The sequence below is a fragment of the Pistacia vera genome, unplaced genomic scaffold, assembly GCF_008641045.1.
Source record: "Pistacia vera cultivar Batoury unplaced genomic scaffold, PisVer_v2 Contig162, whole genome shotgun sequence".
In the NCBI taxonomy this organism is placed as follows: Eukaryota; Viridiplantae; Streptophyta; class Magnoliopsida; order Sapindales; family Anacardiaceae; genus Pistacia; species Pistacia vera.
This window is the reverse complement of record NW_022195705.1, coordinates 260569-284721: the sequence shown is the minus strand read 5'-3', so window position 1 is coordinate 284721 and position 24153 is coordinate 260569. Positions and strand designations below refer to the sequence as shown.

The 24153-nt window shown below is 33.1% G+C and overlaps 2 protein-coding genes across 4 annotated transcripts; both read right to left on the bottom strand.

Moving 5' to 3' along the window:
* Positions 1-465: 465 nt before the first annotated feature.
* On the bottom strand, positions 466-5960 carry LOC116125299 (TMV resistance protein N-like). Its single transcript, XM_031411043.1, has 6 exons — positions 5482-5960; positions 3682-4750; positions 2614-2904; positions 2063-2510; positions 1293-2002; positions 466-1179 (listed from the first exon to the last, which is right to left on the bottom strand). The coding sequence occupies exons 1-6, from the start codon at positions 5958-5960 to the stop codon at positions 466-468; spliced, it is 3711 nt and encodes a 1236-aa protein (XP_031266903.1).
* Positions 5961-9600: 3640 nt separating this feature from the next.
* LOC116125272 (tRNA nucleotidyltransferase cca2) lies at positions 9601-18657 on the bottom strand. Of its 3 annotated transcripts, none has more exons than XM_031411009.1 (17): positions 18528-18657; positions 17964-18339; positions 17479-17792; positions 17259-17392; positions 16270-16387; positions 15782-15834; positions 15455-15504; positions 15251-15349; positions 14534-14643; positions 14249-14376; positions 13305-13371; positions 13050-13133; positions 11936-11998; positions 11660-11804; positions 10638-10805; positions 10101-10198; positions 9601-10015 (listed from the first exon to the last, which is right to left on the bottom strand). In XM_031411009.1, the coding sequence occupies exons 3-17, from the start codon at positions 17761-17763 to the stop codon at positions 9893-9895; spliced, it is 1725 nt and encodes a 574-aa protein (XP_031266869.1). In that variant the 5' UTR covers positions 17764-17792; positions 17964-18339; positions 18528-18657; the 3' UTR covers positions 9601-9892. The 3 variants fall into 3 exon arrangements, with proteins under 3 accessions (XP_031266869.1, XP_031266870.1, XP_031266871.1); XM_031411010.1 differs by having other exon boundaries at positions 17479-17746; XM_031411011.1 differs by having other exon boundaries at positions 17479-17700.
* Positions 18658-24153: the final 5496 nt, after the last annotated feature.

The following is a 24153-nucleotide window of genomic DNA, read 5'->3' as shown; positions in this document are numbered from 1 at the left end:
TTACCAAAGATTCTAATTTCTAACTTAGCTTAAGTTGATTATTTTCAAAATTGATGGAAGAAGTAAATTTAAAGCTACAACAATCTTAAATTAGAGATAAATAATATGAACATGTATAAAATGAAATTCGAAACTAGAAGAAAATCATTCAAAAGAAGTAAATTTAAAGCTACAACAATCTTAAATTAGACGTAAATAATATAAACATGTATAAAATGAAATTTGAAACCAGGCGAAAATATTCAACAATTAGTCATAAAGCATGAAAATAGTGTAGAGATGTAGACATGAAAATAATTAATTATGTCATGTAACGATTGAAGTATATATGTTATTTAATTACCTTGCGATCCAACACCAATGCTCTGAAAACCGGGCCAAACTATGACCGTTCAAGAGGTCGGTTTTTGGTTTGACCGGTTGGATCGGTCGGTTGGACCGTATTCTATAAAAATAATTTAATAATTATACGTCGAACGATGCCGGAATCCGGCAAGATTGAGCAGCGATTAGACTGCGATTGGATTGCAACACTACAGTATTCCAGCGGCTCGACAACGGTTTAATCCACTTCAGTCCGATCGAACGGTCCGGTCCGATTCTCAGAACATTGTCCAACACATGACCTCGTATTTTGTCTAGGGAAAGGAACTGTTCACCGACAAATAAACGGACCCCACACTTCTTTATTATTAGATCGTTTGGACTGTAGAAATTGATGATGGCCTCCGCAGTACCAGTCCATCGAGAAAATCCAGATATACCGAAACTATATCCCACGAATAAGTGATCCGACTTAATATGTCCAATGTTAAATTGGGCACTATCAAGTGGCTCGCTGCGATTTTGGAATGGCAGACGGAACACATACCCAACAGTCGATAAACCGCAATGGTTTTTTGGAATTCCGACGATGGCACAAAAGACAAAACCAAGAAGCTTATAAGGCATTGTCCCACGAACACGTGGTAGCAGCTCAATGCAGGATCCATTACTTTGAATGTTAAACCACTTTGGAATTTCACTTCCAGGGAAAACCATATAACCTCTGCCAGCTCTGCCAGCTCTTTCTTTTCTCTTTGGAATTTCACTTCCAGGGAAAACCATATAACCTCTGCCAGCTCTGCCAGCTCTTTCTTTTATAGACCGCCTAACCACATAATCTTCGCCAATTCTTAGCTGCACCATTAAAAATTGTTACTTCAAAAATTGTTAATTTAATATAATGCTTTTTATTTATATAAAAGAAGAAGAAATTGAATCATATGCTAATGAGATAGACTGAAACATACCTTTTCAACTTCCATCAGAGCACCTTTCAAAACCATTCTGACTGCATTCCAATCTAGATTGAAGCAATTGATGAAGCTAAGTTCCCCGTAGTAATATCCATCACTCGGACCTTTCATACCAGATAATACTTTCAGCAATTTGCAGCCATCTGCCTTTACTTCTTGCATATTACATGGAAGCTTTGGTAAGGATTGAAGCCTATTACAAAACCTTATGCTAAGTAGATTTAAAGCAGAAAGGTTAATGATGCTTGTCGGTACACTCTCAAAATTGTTTCCATCTAATTTTAAATCTGTGAGGAAGGACAAATGTCCAAGATTATTGGGTAACTCTGTAAGACTGCAGTGATTTAAATTTAATCTCCTTAGAAATAGAAAACCTGGTAAAATAGGCGATAGAGACTTCAGCTCTTGACTCTTACATCTCTCAAACGATAAATGATGAAGATTCTTCAAACGTCCCAGAGATGATGGTACTTCTCTTAAAGGAATTCCATTAGCTTCTAGCACTTCCAAACTTTCTAAATTTCCTATGTCTTCGGGCAATCTATCAAGCTTCAAACAACCAGAGATACAAAGACATTTCAGAGAATTCAATTTACAAACGCCGTTTGGAAGACTCTCAAGGCTTGAACAATTTTTTAGATTCAATCTTACTAGACTGGATGCATTCTCAATTGATGAAGACAACTCTTTTATCGCAGTTCCATCTAAATATAACTCTTCTATATTGCGTGGGATCCCTAGAACAAACTTTAGGTTTGAAAAACCAGAAAGATTAAGCTGTCTAAGGGAATTCAAATTACAAACGCTGCTTGGAAGACTTTCAAGCCTTGAACAACCTTTAAGATTCAGTTCAACTAGCCTCGAAGGATAATCGATGGAAGAAGATAATTCTTTTATTGCAGTTCCATCTAAACACAATCGCTCCATATTACATGAGATCCTTGGAGCAGTGTTGAGACTGGAACAGCCAGAGAGAATAACCTCTCTTAAAGACTTTGATTGAATTCCATTTGGCAGACTGCTAAGGCTTTTGCAATTTCTTAGATTCAAATTAACAAGTTTATTGAGATCCCGAGTTGGAGGAGTGATCTCAAACAAACTTGTACAATCTTCTAAAATCAAGCACTCCAGATTTTGAGCCTCCGAGAGGTCTGGGACTTTAAGTAGATGTTCTGAGTAACTTAGGTCAATATATTTTATATTAGCAAGATCCTATAAAATAAAATAAAATAAGAAAAGATATGAGAAGGACAAATTAGAAAATCTAATATTTAAAATTTATAAAGGAAAATTGTCATATGAAATCAACACATACCTTGATACCAGACCATAGTTGTTCAAGATTGCTTTTACGCATCCTAAGTACAACAAGGTTCTGAGGATCAAATTTCAAAGGCAACGATGTGAAAGGGTAAGAATCCCAAAACAGGCATCTCAACTCTGTGAAATCAAATTCGATGCCTTCAAAACCATGCACATTACTATTGCTGCTTGTATTTACTATCAAGTATCTTAGATAATCCATCTCTGAGAAAGCATGAGGATATAAGTGTAACTCTCTCATTGTAGATATATTAAAGCAAAGGCCTCGTATTTTATCAGTTCCCTACAATCAAAATCAAATGATAAGTTAACAACACAATTACTTAAAAATATATATATACCTTCCAAACCTACCACCCAAGCCTGTTACCATGTGAACTAATGTATAAAGAAATATTAAAGAGTGGTGTTATTTGAACCCCACCAAATCTCTTTCTAAGCCCCAATTTAAATAAGATTAATTAAAAAACTTAGGTTTTATAAATTCTATCTAATCATTTCAAAAATACCAATTTTGTAATCTCTTATGCTCAGTTTTTCTTAACTCTGACTCTTCAAACTATTTTTAATCTCATCTTCTGATTTTATGAATTAAAGAAAAAGCAAAAAAAATCATCGGAATAAGAAAGATAACTGGTAAGACAAATCAAAATTCCTTGTTTGCAAACAAACATCACTCTGCTTTGGCCTGCCTTTGGCTGTATACTAATTCCTTATAGATGTAGCATAAAATTTGATCGAGCAAAAGGTAGATGGGTACTAAAAGAGTACTATAAGAATTGATAATAAGAACACTCGTTCTAATATGTGCAGAGAAGCTACTGACGTCAAAAATTTCTTTTACAATGCCTTTTTCCCATAATTTTTGTTTTCTCGATAAAGAAAGGAACATAAGACTTCTAATAATAGTTTAAATATATACCTCCCAATCCCAATCTCAATACCACATGAAGATGTATAAGGAAAAATTAAAATAATAATCTCCTAGATATTATTTTTCTAGATTTTGAAAATGATAAAAAAAACTGAAACTGAAAAATATTTTTTTTTTTGTATTTACCTTATTCTTTTTTAGTACACCGTAGACATCATTATCACGCCACAATCGACTACGTCGGCCCGGTTCATCTACGGATTCTTTCTGAACAATTTCCTTGCCCATTTCTTGAAGTAAATCATGTACTCTTATGGTTTCCCGTGAAATAGTTATGAGAGCCTTATCAATAAGTACCCTTAATCCAATACTTGAAGAGAATTTACGAACTAGATGTTCATCCCATCCATTAAAGAAGCATGCAACATCTAAAAATATTTTTTTCTCTTCATCATCCAATCCGTCATAACTTATCTTTAACACTGATTGGATATCTTGGTGTGGACAAATTTTTAATTTTTCCAATGTACTTTCCCATTCATGTTTTTTCCTACCACGTAGGAAAGAACCTAAGACTTCAAGAGCTAATGGCACACCTTTAGCATAATTTATTACTCTTTTTGATAGCGCCATATAATCTTCTTCAATGGGATAGTTTTTTTTGAAGGCACGTTGGCTAAAAAGGCAAAAAGATTCACCACTATATAATCCTTTGACCTCATATATGGTAGCATTATCCACCCTACAACTTTCAAGCACTTGTTTATCTCTCGTTGTTATAATGATTTGACTTCCTAAACCCAAGTTTTCAAGGCCTCCAATTAATTCATTTATTTGATTTAAATGTGTTACATCATCAAAAACAAAGAGAACCTTTATCCTTCGAAGTCTTTCTATTGTGGAAGCATCCATTATATTGGGGTGTTCATCCTCTAATATTGTAGAAAGAAGTTCTTTTCGCAAGTGACTTAGTTCACCTTTTTCCGATGCTTCCCTAACATTTTGAATGAAATAAGAAGCTTCAAATTGACTTGAGATGTCGTTGAAAACTGCTTTAGCAAGAGTTGTTTTGCCTATACCACCCATACCCCAAATTCCTACCTGGCATACTTCATTCGTCCCAATAGGCAATAAAGATTTAACTTTCTGGATCTTCCTTGCTATTCCAACCAAGTTCTCGTTATTACTAGAAGACATATTCTTCAATCTCTTCAAGATATCTTGAACAATTTTCTCTATAAGTTTTGATTCAAGCCTAAAATTGAAACAAAAAGTAAAAAGAAAACAACAAGCGTGAATTTAAATGTTAGAGAAATAAAGACAAAGCCAAGTTCCAATAGCCCACTTTTGTCCATACTTGAAAATAAAAAAATTTGGGCTTGATTACAATTAAATTTATTTGATTACACAATCCAAACCTTTTTATTTACATCATATAATAATTAAAGTCCATATTTTACGGTTATCACATAACTATATATGGACCCGTTTGGTCGGAACTCTTAGAGAAGAGCTTATGGCATATAAAGCTTATGCAATAAACCTAAATACAACGTTTTATCAAGAAATTATTGGTTGTTTGGTTATCAATTAAATGTACTGACAGAGCTAGAAATTCAAGTGAGGGAGGGCGAAATTCATAAATGATATAATTTAAAATTTTCAACATAGTGATAAAAATTTTATTATCTATCTAATTCCATATCTCAAAGCTCAGTACAATAAAATTTGATGCTAAAATATAACGACTGTCTACTATTGAATTTACGATATTGCCTTATGAAAAGATTTCTGATTTAGATATCAAACGATTTCTGATTTAGAAATTTTATTTAAGCTATTTTGTTGTGTCTTCATCAAACTACAGAAGTATATATATATTTATCTTGAAAATAAAAATAAAAAAGCCAATAGTAATTGTATATGCATGTATATGTAAAAGAGTTGAATTTCATTGAGAAAATAATATCAAGCGAAAGCATTCACCTAACGACATTTGAATCAAAGCCAGATAGATTGGTTGCGTCCGTCAAAGCACTCCTGCATCTCTGCAACACCTCTTCGCTCTGCCGGCATCGTACTTCATGCTCAGTAAAAGCATCTCCATAAGTCCCGGTTTGCTTCCTTACATCTGATGGATTTACATGATAGAAAACTGGAATCACAATCTGACCATGCATCTTGTTGCAATCCATGATCTTCACGAGTTCATCGAGGCACCATCGAGAAGAAGCATAGTGTTTAGAGAAAATGACAATTGAAATCTTTGATCCTTCAATTGCCTTCAAAAGAGAGAGTGAAATCTCATCTCCTCTTTTAAGTTCATCATCGATGAAAGTTTTAATCTTTGTTCGACACAAAGCAGCATGGAGGTGGCTGGTAAAACCTTTGCGAGTATCCTCACCTCTAAAACTAAGAAAGACATCGTACTTTTCTTGAGTAGGAGAAGACGACGAAGAAGCCATCGGATTTGGGTTGAAGCAATCAGAGTGTTTGTAGATTTGGGAAATGTTCACTGGCCCGGCGTTACAAGACTTTAGAATGGCAAAGCAACTAATTAAGTAATTGACGTTGACTTCAGTCAATGCTCTGTAAGCGTGTTGGAGAAGGAAAGACAATGGGCACCGACAGGGAGGGGCCATCTGCTTTTTTTATTGGCATTCAAACTTGTTTCCGTACCATTAATTTTCTTTCAATTTAATACTATGATGTGGGTATTGTGTCTCATCCTTTTCTATTGCTAGATTTGCTTTTTGGTATTGAAATAAAAAAATCCTTAATTGAATATAATATATTTAATGGTGAGTAATGCTATGCTTACTCATAATTTTACTAATCATCTTACAATCTTGAAAAATATAATGGCATAGTATAGGTATCATATACATAATAGCTATACTATGCCATTATATTTATCAGGATAGTAAGATGGTTAGTAAAATTGTGAGTAAGTATAGTTTTATTGTTTAATGATACAGTTTTTATACTATTATTTTCTGAGTAATGTTAGATCGACAACTTTTTTTATAAGTTTTTTTTATAATTCTAACGTAATAGTTTTTAATTAGTCAATTCACAATTAATTAATAGAACCTATACGAGACTCATATGAGATCTATTATGAACTGACCAATTACGAGCTATCACTCAAAATTATAAGAGAAGATTGTTAGTACAGTATTATTTTTATTTCTAAGTTTGGGGCCATCAACATATCCTTTAATTTCTTGCTTTGTTTACTGTCAGTCTATTGTCCATCCCTTTTTTATCCACCTTCTATTTATTTTTCTCGTTTTATAAAAAGCTTGGAATTTAAACAAAAGAGATGAAAACATTTCAAAACTCGTTAATTCTACATTTCATTAACTAATAAGGCCTCTCGGTTGCCATTCTCATAAGTACGGAGGTTTGCTGTGATTAGGTGATTTACACGATTGACATTTCTTAGAAAAAAAATGGCCTCCATTTTATTCCTTCTATTAGCCAAGATCAATAATGTTGACAGAGTTAACATAACATTATGTGATGGAAATAAATTAAGATTTCATATTTCATTGTTTAGTCATCTTCCAGGAAGGAGGGCAATTTCCTTTTCTATTTTAACTTTTTCAAATCAGCATGTGAGGTTGAAGCCATCTTACTCAATTTCCAAAAGAATAAACGGCATTTTCCCACCCAAGATTATAAAAGCCTGTAATTGCAGAACTTTTCGTAAAGCGGTTGCCCACTAACTTTTTTTGGTCCCATCTTCTTTTCTTTCTTTGACTCAAAATTATAAAAGCCTGCAATTGCGTGAACTTTCCATGAAAGTTGTTTCCCACTTAACTTTTTTTTGGTTTCATCTTCTTTTCTTTCTTCGACTATCTAATCTGTCTTTGAAATTTTATTTTATTTTCAAAATATTTTTTTTTTTTACTTATTGCTGTGGCAGCAATAATATAATTTTACTCTTTAGAATCGGAATCCCAATCTCCAAAAGAATAAACGACATTTTTCCACATGAGGTTTGGCCTAAACACACATTCCCACTCGAAAAGCCTTAAAACGACACCTTCTCACCCGCCATCAAGATCTATTAGTAAAATATCTTAACTCTGACACAGTATAATCAGTATAAAGATGAAAATATTTTTTACTATTTGAATCCAAATCCAAATTCTTAGCCAAACTAAAAAAATTAAAAACTAAAAAAAAATAGAGTTGGGTGCGACTCCAGCCGATTCACACCTAGCCAAGGGTGATTCCGCTCAAATCACACCTAGCCGGATGCAAATTAGTCGGAATCACACTCAACCTTCTCACCACAATCTTCTCACACAAATCAACACACAAAATCCCAGCCCAATCTGACCCATAACTTTTTTTTCAAATCAAATTCCAAGCAACTTCCTTTCACACAGTAAAAAACGATACAAAAACAAAACTTAACCAACTGAAAGCTTCAACTTAGCAACAATGGCGAAATTGAGTTATTAATCCTTCTTAAAAATGGAAAAAAAAAAATGATAAATTAAAAAGACTATGGAAAAGAGGGAGAAAAATAATTTTGAATGTTAATTACGTAATGCAACACACTCACAAGTTTTATTTAATTAATCTATCCAAAAATGATATAATTACATCATTTATACATTAATTCGATATTTAAGTGAATCATACATTTTTTGAAATTGAAATTGAGGATAACACAATGAGATGTGTGGCATTCTTTGGTGGCAGAAACGTACCTATCATTTGTACACATACCAAATGGTAAATTTCACATCATGTCATCTACATGCTTTCTTCAAAGGTAAATGATATTGGAAAATAATATGCAATAAATAGCATAAGATACACATGAAATTTCTAATCATGTAAGATAACAAAATTCAATGGTTTATCACACGAATTTACCTAGTGGCATAATCTATTCATATGGGATTGTATACCTAATACCATGGTTTTAAAACCCGGACCAGCCCGGCCGATTGGACCGATTGGACCGAGACCTGAGGCCTTCTCCGAGTCGGGTTATTCTTTAACTATTTCAAGTTTGAAATCTAGCAAACACACCCTCTGGCCAAATGCAAATCGACGATGACCTCCCCTTTTCCAGTGACCTTCCACCTTCCCTTGTTGTCGAAAACCACCTTCTGACTTTCTCCGGGGTAGTGACGCTTCATCTCCCGCCATCGCATAATGTTTCATCGTTCAACAATTTTTCTTCCATTTCCCGATATTGATAGGCCTCCTCAGTCATTGATCTACCTTTTCCCAAGCTCCATTGTCGTCATTCACAAAGATCTATAGTCATCTCGCCAAAAAAAGCCATTGCAACCATTGACTTCCACCACTGATCTGTCATTTTTTGGCGATGCCTCAACTTGCTAACTGCCGATTCGTCCTCCCCATCACCTAATCTACCCTTCCTTGTGTGTCATCGTCGATTTGCATTTGATCAGGGTTGTGTTTGCTAGATTTTAAACTTATAGGAGCTGATGGTATTTATTAGGGGTGTGTTTGCTAGATATTAAACCTATCAAACCATTGGTTAAACCACCAGTTAGACCGGTTAACCTGTGACTTGATCGTTGGAACGGGTCACCCCCCGCGTCAGGTTTTAAAACCTTGCCTAATACTTCTTCAAAATTGAAACTTAATTATGTAATGTTGTCATTAGGTAATTTACAGGGTTGACATTTCTTAGAAAAATGGAAGTAGAAAAAATGGCTTCCATTTTTCTCTTTTTATTAGCCAAGATCAATAATGTTGACAGAGTTAATTAAGTAATTAACATGAGTTTATGTGATGGAAACAAATTAAGATTTCATATTTCATTATTTAGTCATCTTCCGGGAAGGAGGGCAATTTCCTTCTCTTTTAAGTTTTAACTTTTTCAAATCAGCATGTGAGGCTGAAGCCATCTTACCGAATTTCACACAAAAAACCCAATCTGGCAATCTTATTGTTAATATATATAGCCAACTTTTTTATTTTTTCTCTTTTCAGCAGATAATAATTCTGGCCACCCAAGGCTTCTCATATGCCTTCTGTTCACAGTCAACAACCAAATCAAATAGTAATTATATTTTAAACTGGACACTACGAAATTCATGTAGAATCTGAACTGCCACATTCTAATATAAGTTTATGGACAGATTTTGAGAATCTATACAAGATTGTTAATTCACACATTAACCTAATTCTTTCTATTTCCTTGCCTCCTTTACTCCCATAGGAAGATAAAATCTTCTTGCCGTAAGATGACTCCAATCCAATCTCACTGCAAATGTAATAAACTTTGGCATCAAGACTCTATGGATGTTAGCGGCCTTCAAAATGTTTATCCAGCCTCAATATCTCAAAAAATAAATGTGTAATCCAAAGAACAAACGCTAATAATTATAGCTTTAGATCAATCAACAGAATTGCCAGACTCAAGCTTTACACGCTTTGAGTGAGTTTCCTTCATCCAGTCAAGGCAGTCCTCAGCAGTCCCAGAGGGATGGGCAAGCTGCCATGCAAGCAGTTTTTGTTGCTGCAAAGTAAAGAATTAATTAGCATTTGAAACTTCAAAACTTTTTTTCTTTTTTTGGTTCTTAGATGCATAAAGATTGCCTTACCCACTCCCTAACAAGCGGCCCTCCAGATTTAAGCTGCAAAACACTCATAATCTCCTTCCCATTAACCAAAGGTTTCACGTCCCACACTTTCTCAAGACCTGCATTTCGACATAATTTGAACATCAGATAAGACATGTTGAAATTTTGTTCATATACAATATCAAGCATCGCGCTTGTTTGCTATAATTCGTCACCATGTTGTACATTTCATTTCTAGCAAATAAAGGGTCATCCATTGATTTCAATCTTCTAATGGATATTTTCATCTTCAATGTAATCGTATTCTAAAACCAATTTAAAACATTTTTTTGTTTTTTTAATATTAAGCTATCATAGCAACTATCTAAATTGCTAGCTGGCTACTCACACAGTGGCTATGCTTAAGCATCAATGAATTGTATTGCTTAAACTTTTGGGTTACAAGTACAAAATAAAAAAATATATTTAGTAATCCATATTCTGGAGGGTCAAACAAGTACTACCAAGTATGAATTAACAGCGAACTGTAAGGACTATAGAAAGGAGCATTGGCCATACCTAGTTTAGAAATCGCATTCTCAACTGCCTCAAATAAATCTCGTCTTTTGTCCAGTTGAAAGTGCTCGTTTAGAATATCATCAGTATGGTCAACATCAGTGGGATATAACAAGGTAGACATTAACAAGGCAACTCGCCAAAAATCTTTGATTTCTCTGAGAAGAAATCCTGCATAAATAAGAAATAAGAAGTCAGCCACAAGGAATATATGTAACTCAAGGTATACCATGCCAGAAAATGTGCTTGTAACAACAGAAATACAATAATTATGCAAATATCACGTCAAGAGATCCTGTACAAGAAAAAAATGTTTTGTTTTTGCTATCATAAAAACCTAGTCCACTTCTGTCATTCTGCTTCATCATTAATACACATCTTTTTACTTTGTATCAGAAATATATAAATAGTAAAATGTGGAATTCATCAAGGCAACTAATATGATTATATATGCCTCTATAATCTTATGAACCTCTATAATCTTATGAATACATTGGAAAGGGAATCTTAAAAAGATAACTCCTGAATAATATAATTGATCAAAATGTCAACTTCAAGAGGACATGTTTGAAAGTACTTCCATGTCAGCTATTCAATGTTTTACTAGTGAAACTTTTCAATCTCCATGAAAGGTCTGAATCATGGTATAATTATTCTTTTTTGATTGGTCAAATGAAAGTCAGGTTTACGCACATCTTTAAGGAGGAAAATCCTTATGGATAATTTTTAGTTGATCTAGCACTTTTAATAGTGGGGTCTTCCCCCATGGAAATTGCTTCTACATCATGCAAGATTTTTAGGGTTTCCCAGATGTAGAATTATTAAAATTGTTGCATCACAGGCATCTTTATAATTCTCCCTTTATGCTTTTATATAGGCTTCTTCTGATAGGTTAGGCTTATTACTACCCTACCCCTTTCTAGGCGTTATTTTTCTTGCTTAATAAATTTTCTTGGACCACCAAGATCCAGGAGACAACTAAAAGCAAGACCCTTTCAAAATTACTAACATCAGCAACTTCATACCTGTCAAAACTCGCAGTTTCAAAGGAACAGAATCATCAACCAATTCTCTACCCCAATCAACTTCAATAAGTTTGACGTCCTCAGTGGATACAAGATATGGAATCAAGGATAAGAATTTCTCCAATGACTTGTGAATGTTTATTACCTAGAAAGAAAAGAAAAACCTAATTTATAATACAGCTAGAGATTCATGAAGTCTTGATACAGGTTGACAAAGTACACTTTAGGACAAAGATGCAAAATTAAGAAATAAGAAGAAAGTATATTTAGGCATACTGTTTCAGCATCACTGGCTTTTCGCTTGAGAGACTCCCTGAAAATGTAGTTGACAATAGGCATCTGCATGAAGGATAGAGGTTTAGCCTTTAAGCCGCAGATAAATGAGATTTTGAGAATTGATGCTTAGATGTAAAAGCACAGATATCAGTATTCTTTTAAGCAGCAAACGAAAGAGATTTTGTGAATTCATGTGGAGATATAAAAGCATAGATATCAATATTAAAACTTTATACCCACCATTCATTACATGCACCCTTATCTCCCTCTCTTATTTACTATAGTGGCAGACTTTTGGTTAAGGCAGTTCAATCCAGAGCTTATTCAAGGCATTCAGATTCTTCTTTGTTTTCTATACATATCAACTGGAAGAGTCTTGGCCTCTTGGGCTGATGTTGCAAGAAGTTGCCAGGAGCAATATACCTCAATTTTTTGTTCATATTGCTTAATATATTGTGAACTGATTTTTTTTTTTTTTTTGCGAAAATTTGCATTAGCTTTTTGTCCCCCTCTCAGAGAAGTCTCTTGTTAATATAGCAAGTAGTTTCTCTAATATTAACACAATTTTTCGGTTTTCCAATAATAAAAAAAAAAAAAAAAAAAAAAAAAAAAAAAAAGTTCTCAATAGAACTAGATGCTTGCAAGAGAAGACATCACCTTATGAATTACAGCATCAATACGGACTTAGGACCACTAAAAATAAGGTAACACCCAATTAATAAAGTTCTAATCTCTTGCTTAAAATCTTCCATATATTACCTTGTATCAAATGTTGACCTTACACTTTTATTGGAAAGGCTCACCAAAGTTCAGTCAAAGGGACTCTATAATTCCAGATATTCTCTTTAGCCAGAGCTTATTAAGATTAAATCCACAAAGTCCAAAACTCATGATAAATTCCCAAAAATTTTGAACCCTAGTGACAGTTGCTGCAGTGAAAAAACAATAAGTGGCCAGTTTACAGATATAAAATATTAATGAACATCAAAATAATTCCAGCTACATATACAAGTAAAACGTATAAGCCCAATGCAAACATTGTCAAACCTCACCAAATATAACATGGAAGTATATAAATGAAAATCAATGCTACAGCACAAGAAAACAAACACACCTTTTTGGCTTTGTTATCCTTATATGTGATCTCTTTGAATGGGAGAAATAGAGCAGCATACAGGGAAAGCCTTCTTTGCTCATCCTACATTCACATATGACAAGAATATGTAAATTCAAAGCCTAATACAATAAAATATAAAAATATAAAACATTAGAAAGCAAGAATAAAATTAAGCAAAATAAACTGAGACCATGATCAGCATTAGTTGCCACCAAAATGGAACAAAAATATAAAATGGAAGATAGCACTGACACTTAAGTTCGAACACCCGATTAATTGAGTAAGGTTCCAAGCAGCATCCAAGTAAGCAATGCAAAGCCTATATAAGCAAACAAAAGATTATAAGTGTGATACAGACCCATCTAGTTAATAGCTAAACTACATATGCTATAAAATTCTCATGGCCCAATAACACTGATACTTAGAAGGATACTGTCTAAGCAAAGTCAAGTAAGAAAAAAAGTTAAGATGCAAAATATAAAGAACATAAAAAATGATTAAAAGAAAGATATCAGTAAAATCTAGTGGGTTTTCCCATCAGATAATATTATCAATATTTTGAATTCTTGAACAAAACATGCCACAGAAATGGAAAACAAATTGCTAATATAAGAGTTAAAAGAGATCAATAGAAGCAATATCTTTACGACACAAGTACTAATAACTTGGAATCCTGTACTTATGTTTCTAATGCAACATATTCTCAAGATCCCGCTTCAACAAAATAAAAACCAAGTACAAAGTGATTTCAGACAACAAAGGACAAAAAGAAAGATAAAGATAAGCAATCAAAATAGAGAGAGAGAGAAATAGTAGAAGAGACAAAAATAAGAGAGAAACAGATTGCAAAGAATTGAGAAGATAAGAGTAATATTAAAAATTTAAATATTAAAAGATAAGGGCTCTTGGCACCACATACTGACATACACGGGAAACAATTTTAAACCTCTCAGACAACATATAAATTCAATGAAAAAGATTAAAAGATTTAAGAAAGAAAGTTGATATAATGTCTAATTTACTGCCATTGTCACAGTACACCACATCATTTGAAAATTACAAACTCTGATCTGGTCTTCAGTTTTTTCAGTTTGATCTCAACCTCTTGAAAAATTTATGTCCCAGTGAATTCACAATTCAAAAAAGATTACCAAGGACAGATCTTATGATATATGATAATTTTGAACAATTCATACCTATCACATCCATCTGATACTGCAGGCTCAGATTTAGGAGGAAGATTAAAGACAATCCAAAAAAGTGTCAAATCACAAATGTAGGTCAGTGCTTTAACTGGTTGATTGCCAGAGACCATGAGATCAATCTGCACAAACAAATAGAAACAAGCAAATAATTAAATAATAATTTCACACTACATATTGTAACCAATTAAAATTCCTCATAATCTACATGAACTTGTGTTCCCAGAAATCATATTATATTCCTAGAAACTACCATCTGAAAATTGACAATGAACATACTTCTGTTCCAATGCGCTCTTTGCTAATTTTGGCTGCAAGAGCAGCTTTCACCTCATCACAGGCAGCAGCTTTTTTTAGCTCTTCATCTAGTATGAATCCAAATCTTGCACCTAATACGAAAACAAACAAGCAAGTTTGAGTATAAAAACAAGTAAACAAGCAGGAAAATGGTGAAATCATTCAGCCAAATTCAATCATAAGGTGTACCAGGAACCTTATGCAGTACAACAAGATTGGTAATGAAATGCTAAGGTTAAATTATGATAGGCATTCACTCAATGTTCACCACGTGCAACAGTGTCGCCTTGCCTACACAGCATTAGCCATCAGAAAAGCAATATCTAAAACAAGAACTTGATATTTAATATCAAGGCTAAGAAAATTTTGTCATTCAGGTGACTGATGCCAGGTCACGGTCTTGGTAAGAAACAACTACTGGATCGCAGTAATACCTTCCTTAAGATCCAACACCAGTTCTCAACATTCACATTACAAATAGTCCAATTTGGGCTCAATGCAACCAGATATTTGAATGAAATCTTGCAGTATGTAATATTTTTTTGCTAATTCTTGATGTGCACATCTGTGTGTGTACCTATATAATCACCAACTGATTTAGTTAAAAAATGCAGTGGAAGGGAAAAAGGCCAATGGTGAACGCTGTGTTAGACATAAAGGCACATAACTAAAATTTATTTGGAAAAATTGAGAAAGTACCAAAACGAATAGCTCTAAGAACTCGAAGGGGGTCATCCAAAAATGTAGCTTTTGGAGGCAATGGAGTCACAATTTTTCCAGATTTTAGATCTTCAATTCCTGAAAAAGTTTTATAGGTAAGGCAAAATAATAATAACGAGAAGTTTTAACTCTGTGGACAAGTAGTTCTTGAAAAGATAAAAGCAAATAAAAGTACATATCAACCTCTTCCAGTAAGATCTTCAACAGAGCTCGTGTTGATATTGTAGAACAAGCTGCCGAAGGAAAAGTAAACCCCATTATTACAATAATATGGAATTACCTTTAAAGTATGTATAACAAGAAGTCCAAGGAAGTTGTATACAACCAAAGGAATGATTTACAACAGACAAATTCTAAGCATTTAATGAGTTCTACCAAGTAAAGCAAAATATTAACAAGACATGAATTATTCAGAGTGATGATCACTTTTAAAAACCAATATAAATGGTATGCTTTTAATTTCCAGTATAGAGATTTAGCCACCTATCCTACACAGGAAAGAAAAGATACCTATTAATGGTCAGATCCCTTCGATAAGCATCTTCTTCTGCTGTGCCAAATTTCTGCGATGAGGCATGAGTAAACTTAGTCATTTCATCATCAAAGATCAGATTTCATTTCTTCATCTTTACCAAATATAATTGGATATGCAAATGTTATAGAGATTGCAAATGCATAATTGTGAAAAGAATATCCTTGAAAAGTTCATTGACGACAATGGAACATCCACAAAATAATGAAGCTTGAAAGACCTTTGAAAAAATAAAAGAAACCATAAGTATAATAAAATAAATAAACTAATTTACCAATTACTAAATCCTCATCTATGCCTTATAAAAGCATTCCAAATTGAGAAAGCAGAAATGATGGCAGTAAGGTATTATAAAAAGTTTTAAGAGAGTATAATAAAGCAAAAAGCTTCTAAGCACTGAATAGATATATTTAGGCAAAAATGAGTAACAAAGTAACAGAAGTTGAAAATGTGATTAACAGTTTACCATTGTTGGAATGCGGCTATTCTCGCTGTAGTCTTCACATCTTAAGTTTACAAAATCAATCCATAAATTAAAAAGGTACATCCTTGCCGTCTCTAAGTGTTTGGACTGATCTGGGTTACTGAAAGTTTGAAATTAAACAGTAAATTGTCCAGAAGTAACGAAACAGCACACAAGATTCAAAAGCTTAACATCCATAATTCCATTGTTAAAATCATTACCTGAAAAATTGTATCCAAAAAACATATTCAATGATATGAACATGGATATGCATAAGCCAAAAAAAAAAAAATATATATATATATATATACTCAGACCGGAATAAGGATATTTTTAAATGGAAAAGGGAGAAACAAATAGGGAAGGAAAAGCCCTCACTGATAATTATACGTCAAGCAAAGGACAAAAACATACCACAGTAATCAGAAAAAGATGAAAAATAATTCATATTCAACTGACAACAAGAAGCAAATTAGGCCAACGAGGACATATAAACTTTATATGCCAAAAATTCTTATAAATACTATATTAACAAGAGGTTTATAGTGATGATTTATCAATGTCTCACAACAAAACTCCAGAATTTAAACAAACAACAAAACTATCCATATGTATGTCTGTATCACATCAAAATTTAAAAAACGCTTCTTTGTTAATAGTGATGCTTTATCAATGTCTCACAACAAAACTCCAGAATTTAAACAAACAATAAAACTATCCATATGTATGTCTGTATCACATCAAAATTTAAAAAACGCTTCTTTGTAAATTCTCAAGAAAGTTTTTGTAAATTCTCAAGAAAGTTTTCAGTTTCCATTATATTTTTTATTCAATATCAATCCACTTATTTTGAGTAGGAATTAAGAAACCCTACAGAGTAAAAATCAACTCTAAAAAAATTAACAGAACTGAACTAAGAGATTAATCACTAAGATATATCATACATTATGTCAATTCTTAGCACAAAAGAAAGAAAAACACAAATGGTGTACCTTGGAATAACCCCTAAGCCTGAAGGCGGCTTTTCACCCGTGGACGCCACATACTCAGCCACCTTATTCGCAAATTCACTTCCCAACATGTTGTTAAGCGCAATATCAATGTCATAACACTCTTTCCCCAGAAGCTGTAAAGTACAACAAATTAAAGCTACAAAATTTAAATTTAATTTCAATGAAAAGCAAATTTAATAATATATAACGAGTCCTCAACCTTGTCACGGACCCAGCCACCAGCTACTCGAAGCTCGGTTTTGAGATTAAAGTGGCGAAGAGTGTTGAGAAGGCTATCAAATATCTTCTTCTCCGTTTCCGTTAACTCAATCTTCTCCTTCACTTGAACCACCACTGGCTCTGTCATCGTTGATTTCCAACGCGAAAACCCTAAATTTCTGGTTCTGCTTTGGTTTCGAAATGCGAGGGTTTTGTCAATGCGCTGAGGAGTTGGAGAGAATACAAGAAGTGGCTTCAGTTTTATACAGCTGCTAGCAAGTCTCATATTCAAGGTTTGTATTAAGATAGAAGAACCTGTTTGAAATAAAAGTAAAGTAAAAATATCCCAAATTCAAAAACAAAATTTGGGCTTTTTAGGCAAAAATTGAAAGTGAAGAGAGCTTTTTTTTTATTTTTCCTCAGGTTATGGTCTTTTTTAAATACAAATAACTTTTTTTTTTTTTTTATGGAAATGAAAAACCTCACCGTTTTCAGAGATTCCAAGCGCCAGCGAGGGCGGACGAATCCGCCAAAAGCTGCGTTGCCGCGAAGTGAAGTGGAAGATACGATGTCGGTTCTCTTCGTGGCAATGCGGCGACAGCGACGGCGGTGCTGCTTGGTGTCGGATGAAGAAGGGACAGCTGCTGTGTGACCTCCGGTAAGCAATTCGAGTTATCAGTTACATATGATACGGCTGAATTACATATACCTAACCAAAGTTTAGCCTAAAGTCCCGGTACCCTCACTTTAAAGAACCATCAATATTCCACCCTTCGTTTCATCGTTTGTGGCTGGCTGTTAATGGATTTTGGTTCCTGATCCTGACACCCTGCAAACCATGTAATCACCAAATTGCCCCTCCCTAACAAAAATTTATGATGTAAAAAATTAATAAAACATTGGCAAACTCAAAATTAAAATAGTTTATATATTTAATTACCCAGCATATTTAAAACTTTAAACAAAACTATAAAACCAAATTTACAACAAAAACCAATACACAGCTCAGAGATCCACAAATTAAAAATAAATAAATAAATAAAAACGTACGATTAAAATTACAGCTGTTCAAGGATTGCTTGATGGAAGAGCTTCCGTCCCAGAACAAATAAGCAACCTGATTAGAGGAAGGTGGGGGGCTTTTGGGGGCTGTTAAGTTGGAGGGAGTGGAGTTGGCGGCCTTTGATAGGATAAAAATTGGCTTGAAGGGCTCGTTGGGGAAGGTGGAGAAGGGTTGTTTTGGCTGCAGGCGATGAGTGATTTAGTTTATTTTGATAGTTTTTTGCTTTGTTTTTTTTTTTTTTTCTATTTGGTTTCTTGGTTGTTTTTTTTCTCTTTTTGGTTTCTTGGTTTAGTATTATTAATCTGCCCGGGTAGATGCTGGGTCGTATTAGTCCCCGGCGTTTGGCTGCCGGCGATGAATTTTCTTTTTTTTTTTTTTTACTCACAACAGTGGGGCAGTTGCGGCATTTGGTTGCCGGATTGGTTGAATTGAATGTATGTAAAAGAGAAAGATTAGGGTTTTAAGTTATGTTTTTTGTAGATATATAATAATATAAATATATGATAGATAAATAGACATAAATACCCTTATACCGTTAGACTTTACGTTGAAAATTTAAAAAAAAAAAAAAAAAAAAAAAAGGGAAAATTTGATGGTTTTTGAAAGTGAGGGTATCAGTTGTATTTAGGCTAAATGTTGGGTTGGAAATGATTCGGCCAATCTGTACTTATTAAAAAGAGTTAATACCACGAACTTTTTTCGAAAATATAGACCCTATAATTATGAAAAATAATATTTACCTCCCCTAAAATCTCACAAAAATACACTTACCCACTTGGAGTTTATTTCTTGATACACGACGAGTCATTCACCTTTTTAACACAATAAAACTACACCTTAGTATGCGCTAATGTTAACGGAAAAACTAATAAATGGGAATAGGCCTGCAACGGGTTGGGATCTCATTCACCCTCCCATCCTCGTCCTCAAATCACTTTCCACCCCTGCCCTATCCCTATGACGGGATGACCACGACTTCTCCTCCCACGCACTGAGGGATGTTGGAGGTTTGTCCTCACCTTGTTAATTTTATATAAACATCATAATTAAGTATTATTACTATATAGTTAATTCTCGTCCACAGATAAATACTTAAATTCATCGTTTAAACATAGTTCAGTCTTCTATACCATTACAAATACTTTAATTAATTGTTTAAACATAATTACTTTTTACATAAACATAAATTTTAGATTTTCCTTGGTTTTCTTTAGAACAGAATTCTAGTTTTATATAAATTGATAATCGTTAATTAGGTGAAATATAAGAATATTATGAAAGCAAGGAACAGGCCTCATTCATCCGATTAAAACGCCCACCCTCTATCCCTCTTTCTGAAAAATTTGAGGCTTTTCCTATCCATATCGATGGGATAGGACGGTTCCCAAAAATTCCAGCGAGCAGTGTCATGCCTAAATGGTGTTTTATGCTCCTATTTTTGAACGTTCAAGTGCTTAAACCTCATCTCTGTGAACACCTGATGGGTCCTTTTTGGGGGAATCGACCTCAATTTGTAAGCTTTTTGTAGTTATAAATTAATTAAGTTATTATTTTGTCTTTATACTTATTTTAATCATCAATTTTGACTAGTAGTTTTGTAGCGCAGGGGACAAAGATTATGGATGGGAGGTCCACCCTAAGCTAATTTGAAGGGAAGACCAATTTCCCCTCCTCCTTGTTTGAAGTAAGTAACAAACGTACCCATAATTATGAAAAGTCAAAACACACCCAAAAATTTAACCGACATTATGAGTTTTAAAACTTTGCTGTGAAAAGACTTTAATACCTGTGTTATTTATAATTTTTCATATTTTCTTTTATTTTTATTTTAAGTATATAATTTAATTCATTATTAATTAGCATGTTATATAATAAAAATATTAGCTAAATAAAACTAAATTAAAGAAATAATATAATTCTTTACTTTGCAATAAAATTGGTTATAAATTTCACTATCTATGTATGAAATAAAAATTGCATAAACAACAACTGAAAATGAATACTATAATATATAAAAGATTTAAGGTACTATATTTTGGTATGTAGGGTAATAATTTCATTAGGGCTTGTCATTGTTTTGGTGTATTTTGCGTTACTTTTCAAATCCTTGGTTTTGTTTCTTTCTAATTACCCAAACTTTCGAGGAGGAAATGTCATAGGCTCAGATCATTTGTAATTTATGGTAAGTGGCGTTGGGCTCTAGGCGCTTTCGAATACTATGACATTTCCTTGAGAGAGGAGTCTTGCATCTTTATCTTCTTCTTTGATTAAATAAAAATTCTTGTACACAGTAAAGTAATGGGAGATTTTCTAAAATCCCCTTGGTTTGTCTATTCATTTTATGGCACTTTTCGGCAAAATTTTGAATGTACACGAAACTAACTTTTATCAATTCTTAAACTACGGGGGTATTTAGTGTCAATTAAACATATGAATTTTGTATAAACCTATCGATTTAACTATTGTAAGTAACGGTTTTTCCTTCCCAGATATGTTTTAAAATAACTAATTTACTCCTATCAAGTACTAACTATCCATGGTATATATGTAATATAACTGCATGACCTTAGACCACTCTACCCATTGCGCCAATTTTGTGTAATTTGTATCAAATTGGTACAAATTTTTGTACAAAATACTATTCCATCTCCAACCCCACAACACCAAATATTACACTAAAAAAGAATATCTTTTTTTCTTTTAATTGTAATAATCCCATTTTAGCTATTCACTCATTATTTTTGTAATATATTAATAAATAGTAGAATGATATTTTTATTAACTATAATATTTTATGTTTCAAAATTTACCTCATTTGAATACTTAAAAGCATGTATTAATCAAAAAACTTACATTAATATAGAAAACCTGTACATCTAATATAAAATGATACAAAAAAAAAAACAACAACAACACAAAGGTAAAAATTCCATATTGATATAATTAATTTTTCGAATTGTATATTTCTTCCCACAAAATTATCATTATGCATTTCGAAGAGCATGGGCGCCTCTGTAATCCTGCAAGAAATTGAATTCTATAACCGATCCAAGCCTATTGAGTTTTTTCAAAATGAGCAATTAAGAATTAGCAAAAAGAGCTCAACAGCACAGTTCAAGATCTCAAAATAACTCTAGTTCTTTTCAATATTTTGATGATCTTATTGATCCGAAACTAATCCACCGTAATACTAATTGTTATTTTGAGTTTTAACTGTTTATTTCTTTTGATTTTAGTATTTTTAAATGAGTTTTTAATTTTTATTTTGAGTTATTGTAGTTTAATATTTTCGTTGAATAAAGTTCTATTTTTAATTTTTCATCATTTCTGTAATTATATCTTATTATAAATACTAATCAATTTAAAATAAACTACAATACTCAAGATTTGGTGTAACATGTAATACTCAATTAACTTAAAACAAATTTACAACAAAAAACAAAAAAAGCAATTAAAAAAATGTTATATATTTTATTCGCTTTACAATGTTTTGCACCATTTTGACATGGTGCTACATGCCAAACCAATTTGGCGTAGCACCCACCACCACGCCAAATGCGTGTGTTTTGGCGTGGTTTGATGCTCCAACCCACGCTAATTTGATGTTTTTTTAATGGGTGGGTTGGAGATGCCTTAAAGTTTTTGGATTATAGCTGATATATTTTTGCCAAAGGTGCCACAGTTAATGACTAGGCTAAACCTCAAAGGCTGATTTTATGAAGATCTCCGGTAAAATACTTTCGAGCATATGTGACGAGTTGATACAAAGATGAAATTATTGTCCCAACTTTCATGAGAAACGTGAATACTTTGTAAATAACTTTACCTCGCTTCGAGCAAAGCAATTCTTTTATCCAACATAAGTAATGCAGAGTGGACTCGCTACCCACAATCTGCTGGTTAGATGTTACAATTGTTTAATTTTAAAAATATTTTTATTGAAATGAATTTATTATTAATATTGTATTAATAACTTAGAAAAATACCACCCAATTTGCTATTTTATATGTCTATATATAGTATTGTAAATTAAAAAATTATATTTATGACCGAATACATTAAAAGTTGTTTATGCGGAAAGTTGAGAAACGATTTTGCGAGAAGTTATAATCCCCAGACTAAAGTTTTATTTACTTTTAGACAATCTTTAACCACAAATACTAAACAGTGTAACTTTCAGTCAAATGTGGATGGATTTTTGGTGTGTTTCACTCTTGCATCTCAACCTATTGTATCAATATACACTAAAATAATATTTCTTTGAATTTTTTTTTTCTATTCATAATCATAATTTATTGTATTTCATTAATGTTTTGTATATATTATAAATATTGTGTATTACGTTTTTATTAAATAATAGAACTTGAAAATAACTAATTTAATAAATAAGCATTCATTAATCAAATAAAACATTGCATTTAAGAATATAAAACAATGGACATCAATTAAAAGTGTCACAAAAAAATTTAAAAAAAGTAATTCATATTGTTTTAGTTTATTGTATTTTCTTTTACTTTTAGTGTTTTAAAATAGTGTATACTTTGTTTTTTGAAATATTTAATATTTGATAGACGTTTTAAGATTGCCGAATGAGTGTATTTTGATTTTTCACTCATTGTTTCTAATATAATATTCATGAATTTATTTATAATATTAATAAAATAATAATCCAGAGTACATACATACAATGAGATTAACCACCCAATGGGATGGACCTCTCTATAGTAAGTATTCTATTCTATGTCGCCTAGTTCTAAGCTATACAAACAACAGTCAGCCCTCTCCACAAGCCGGGGTTACTTTGAAGTTTCTGGTCTCTACGAGCCAGGTCCCTCGACGAATGAGTCCTTTACTGTTTTCAAAAGACAACTCCATGAGGTGGGTCATATCACAAGATTAAGTTAATTGGGCGTTCAAACCCATTAAATCCATATGCATACCCAAAATAAGACTCACAATCTTAATATTTTTCTTAGTTTCATCCAAGATTCCTAATCTTACATGAAACTAGTAATCCTATTTTTAATGGATAAACTCAGTGACTTTCTATTTACTTAAACTCCTAAACAGGACGCAAAGTCCTAGTAGGACGATTCAACACGCTCCTCAAGCTCATTCCTATCTAGTTTAGGGGTCCAAACCTCATTACATATGCACACAGAACCATAGCGTTTAACTCTCCAGTTTTGCTCTCAGAATGGCCCGCCTCCCCTGCGCTACGTTAAATGCTTATTTCTGACTAACTTTACCGACCTTTAGCCATCGTAAACGTTGTGTCTCCGGCCACTTTCTTGGCCGAATAGTCTGCACTAGCTAAAGTAGTATGGTAAACTTCTTCCCACTCTCAACCCTTACTAAAATATATATGCAATAGCCAGTCGGACGTAACATCTGACGTGGTGTCAAAAGTGCCTACGGTACCAGCGACTGAGTCCAGTCCACGGACACCACGGTGTCCCCAAAGCCTTCATGTTCGTTGGCTTTTGCTTTTTATAGGTCTACACAATGGTCAGTGGCTCATTCTCACCAAGACTGCTCCATTATGAACCCCAACCAAAAGAATTTTACCTCCTACATCACCTTAAGTTGATCAAAGTGCATACTTGAAATATT